The 4,465-nt window shown below is 37.9% G+C and overlaps 1 protein-coding gene and 1 long non-coding RNA gene across 2 annotated transcripts in view; one reads left to right on the top strand and one right to left on the bottom strand.

The window, feature by feature from the left end:
* The window catches only part of LOC105454528 (integrin beta-PS-like), a 7,489-nt gene extending 6,784 nt beyond the window's left edge, over positions 1–705 (top strand). Inside the window, 3 exon segments of the mRNA XM_011697201.1 lie at positions 13–40; positions 43–218; positions 508–705. Of these exon segments, the coding sequence (XP_011695503.1) occupies positions 13–40; positions 43–218; positions 508–573 (270 nt within the window). The 3' untranslated portion in view covers positions 574–705.
* Positions 706–848: 143 nt separating this feature from the next.
* Positions 849–4,201, bottom strand: LOC105454397. The gene is made up of 2 exons (XR_974992.1): positions 1,684–4,201; positions 849–1,272 (listed from the first exon to the last, which is right to left on the bottom strand). It is a non-coding gene; the product is annotated as an uncharacterized LOC105454397 (long non-coding RNA).
* Between the last annotated feature and the right edge of the window lie 264 nt (positions 4,202–4,465).

Genomic DNA, 4,465 nt, shown 5'->3' with positions numbered 1-4,465 from the left:
TACTACTACAACGAGACCAATTGCCTGCAGGTGCGCGCTCAAACGAGCGCGAGTGCCCGCCGCAGGTCTACATGCTCGGCATCGTGCTGGGCGTGATCGCGGCGGTGGTGCTGATCGGTCTCGCCTTGCTGCTGCTGTGGAAGCTGCTGACGACTATACACGATAGACGAGAATTCGCCCGATTCGAGAAGGAGAGGATGATGGCGAAGTGGGACACGGTATGTCTCGTATTTCCCGTGTTGTAAACCGTGATCAGGTCGAGATTTTAAGAATTAAATTTCACTCTCAAATCAATTTTTATTCGGAAGTCTTAGAAGGAAATCTCGAGTGCAGAACAAGTTCGCGATTTTTCGAAATATAATTTAATAAATATTTCGAATTTCGAATATAATATTTAATAAAAAGATAACGTAAAATTAAGAGATCGTTAAAATTTCAAGTATAATTTTTTGTGAGATTTACTGTTAATTATTTTAGTAACGTTTTCCTTTTGCCCGCTTTATATAGGGAGAGAATCCGATCTACAAGCAAGCGACTTCCACCTTCAAGAATCCGACCTACGCCGGAAAATAACGTGTCTCGAAAACGGAGAGGAAGATAACGTGAGAGATTTTTCAGGAAAGAATCGCCGCGACGTGATGCGATTTCAAGTAATTCGCAAGCGATTGCGAGTGCCGGCCGCGCGCGATTTAGCGTCTCGTCTCTAACTCAGTCTCTAACTCAGCAAGAGATTGAACTACACGAGAAACGCCCTCAATGGGCATAACAAGATCTAAAGCTAACATTTTAGCGTATATTATTTAAAGGAACTAATATTTAAATATAGATTATATATATACGGTATACTCTATTTTTTTGTTGATATATATTTGTAAAGAATGACTTAATACTGCCATATATAACATAGACTGCATTTCGTGCGCGCGAGCGCGCGCGTGAAACGCGCTATTTGTTTACGAAGTCGTAATGTTACATTTTATCGCGATCATGTTTTAACCCTTCGTGGTCATACGAGGTCCACTGGACGGACCCCCAAAAAAGATTTGAGGATTTATATCTCAAATTTCTTATTTCAAAGTAAGACTTGACTTATCACCTACCTGGAGTTCAAGATAGGTGACGTAACGTTTAACCGTCTTTGCACCTAGACACAAAGTATTATTCTCAGCGTGTTAGTGTGCGTGTAGCAGCGTTCGTTTTTAGACGATTCCATTACTCATTCCGAGTAATCAGTGTGATTAAGACACGATTTTTTTTCTGAAAGTGTCGTGCCTGTAAAGTATAGCATACATTTTAAAAAAATTAAAAAGTTATGTTTTTTGAGCGAAAAAGCTCTTTTTTTATTTTTCACGATTTTTTTTTTTTATACGTTTAAATTAAAATCTTTACAAAGAGCCACTATATATATTTTTATATTCTACAACGAATATGTTTAGTATGTTTAGTAATTTTTTTGATTCCAAAGAATCAAAACTGACTATGACAATCGATTAAATGCTGATTTTATCTCCGGTGTGACCATCACGAAATTTTCAAAAGGCGTGACCACGAAGAGTTAAAAATCACACTAGTTAGGCTAATTCTGAGAATCAAGTGCCTTTAACGTGTCACTATTATAGTGCGCTTGCATTAACTCCTGTTTTTTTTTTTTTTACAATTCTTATAATATACGTAACGACATACCGGATATTACTTGATGCGTGAGATATACTTCAGAGATGAATTTGGAACCTGGAGGAACGACAAAAGAGAGAAAAGTCCATACATCTATACCGAGTCTATTTCGCTTTGTCGTGTCAGCTATTTTCTATACGCGTTATAATAAATCAGCGTCAGAATAAATTTCCGTTATCACTTTCAAGATAAAGAAAAGCGCTCGGCAAATATTAGAAAACTACGAGCTACTAGAATTTCGAGTGCGTAATGTTTTTTTTTTTCAGTAGAACGAACTGGAGTGACTCATGAAGTGTTACGAACGTCGCTCTTAGTCAGCAAAATTACACGCCAGATATGAAACTTGAGCTCACTCGTAAGCATTTCGAGAGTTAATTTATGTGTAATAATTCGAGAATTATTGTAACGCAGAATTGTAATATCGAGACGAAGCGAAATAGGCCGTGCATGAAGCATTTTTATTTTTTATTAGCATTACGGACGCGCGCTGCGGGCGCACTATTTAATATTTTTAATATTTTTTAATATTTTTTATTTTTTATTGTACTTTTTACTGTTACACTATTAGCCTTAGTGTTGGATTTATTCTGAAGTATATCGCACATATTAAATTGTCTCATATTACATTATAACCGTCATGGAAAAAGAGGCATTCTCTTTTTTTTTTCGATCAGAAACGAATAACTATCGAAGACTTTTTACACTATTTACCAGTGCAATCTGTAAGATACACTTCACGCGGCGAAAATTCGACGAATTTGCATTTACCTCTGCGAATTTTTCATCTCGTAATGTAATCGTTTTAATCGTTTAGAGTGTATTTTTGCGCAACTAAGGAAACTCGAAAGTGTTTATAGGAAATTGTATAAATGTATAAAGTACTGCCCGACTCGAGTAGAAGTAAGTTTACTCCGTGTTATAACGTTAGCTCGGCAATGATGAACTCCACGATTATGACTCGCGTCATTATTTCGTAAAAATATATATAAAGATATATGTATATCATATACATATGTAGGATGCTCCTTAATTAAATGTCAATTCTTCACGGGGTGAATTTAGAAGAAAAAAATTTTAGACTTTATGGAAAACTTGATTTTCCGAATCGTAATAAATTAAAAAAAAATTTTCTGAGTGCCCTACCTTCGCTGTAAGTTTCGAATAAGAAGCGAGAGTTGAAGTTTTCCCTCGAAAAAATTGACGAAGTTACCAGAATATAATTGCTTGACTAGCAGCAATATGATAAATTCAATTGAAACTTGAATCTGAATTCAAATTTCACGTTCTAGAAAAGTTCCGAAAATATCAAACTGAAGTTAATTGCGATGTCGAATTTTATAAGAGCTAAGTTTCTGACGTTAAAATGATGCAAAGCACACGAGTACAGTCTGATTTGTCTTTCTCGAATTATGATTACCTGAGGGGCGCGGAAAATGAATTCGATTTAGTTTCCGTTTCTTCGAATTATTAGGTTTTTTTTACTGCACTAGAACTTTCTTTTTGGCTTTCATCGCAAATTTCAAATGTACATCTATTTCACTTTAAATACAAAGAGTCATCTGTAAATCTATGAAGAAATAGACTTATATTTCTCTAGTAACTCCGTCTATTTTTTCGAAAGTGTCGAAAAGTCCGTTTCAACTCTCGTCTAATTCTCGTTATTTCCAAAAGAGAAACGATTGCGGTGGAAAATGGGAATTTCCTTTCAACTTTTCACTTTCACTTTCAAAGTCTGAACGATTGAATGTTAAGCATTTGTCTCGAACTGGAAATCTCCGCTTTCCCACCCCTGAAGTACATTGGTATATAATTAAGGAGCTGCCGTCATACGTCACGTAGTCAGTCGTAATCGGTTACGATATTTCTAACGTAGGAGGAGTATACACCGAGGAGATTCCGGAAGATAACCGTAAAGTGTATAAATAATTCCGAAAGACAAACAGTTGCGTGCGTGACAGCTGAATTATTTATTTCAGTCTTCTTCTCTTTCCTCTCTCATTCGTGAATCTCACGGAGGAACCAGATCGATCCGGAAGGACTGGGGGGCGCAGAAGTGGCCTTCTCTCTCTTTCTCTCCATTGTGCCACGAAGAAAAAGAGACTAATAATAGACGCGGTAGACGAGCGAAATCGAGCTCACCGCGCGATCGTTATACACATACATTTATTCGTGTTGTTTGTCTAAACCCGTTTTACTTTTTTTTTTTTTTTACCAATTCTTTTTAACGGCTAATTTTACGGTAAACCGCTAACCGCGTCCTCGCGGGCGTTTTAATCGCGCGTTTTTTTTTTCTTTTTATATATATATTATATATGTATATTATATAACTCCAACGAGAATTAATTATAGTCGATGTTACTCCACGCGTGCGATAGTTCGCAGACTCGATAGATCATATGTAAAACCCTGTGCGAGGACTAATAAAGATACGATGTGTTAGTAAGCGCCGTTATTTCCTCATTTGCCGGAGGAGGGGGAGGAGGGGAGTGTGCGTGCCCGAGGAAAGCCCTGGGAACCCGGCAGGGGTGTCCGACGGGTCAATTGTGGGTCAGAATGGCAGCGGGGCACGGGCTAGACTGAAGCGCGAAAAATCGATTTACGTCAAGAAGATTAATAAGAATATTGACCGACATATCCGATGTACTTGTGCGGCGGCCGCGCGCGTGTTCGTGCGTGTATCGCAATGAGCGAGCGTGAAAAATGCGTGAGGAGAAAAGAAAGGAGCTGAGAGAGAGAAAAAGAGAAAGAAAACACATGCATTTATCTCTTCTCGTACGCGCGCTCTCGCTCC

This window comes from Wasmannia auropunctata, unplaced genomic scaffold, assembly GCF_000956235.1.
Source record: "Wasmannia auropunctata unplaced genomic scaffold, wasmannia.A_1.0 LD335985.1, whole genome shotgun sequence".
NCBI lineage: Eukaryota > Metazoa > Arthropoda > Insecta > Hymenoptera > Formicidae > Wasmannia > Wasmannia auropunctata.
The sequence above is the reverse complement of the archived record's forward strand: the minus strand, read 5'-3'. Positions and strand labels throughout refer to the sequence as shown.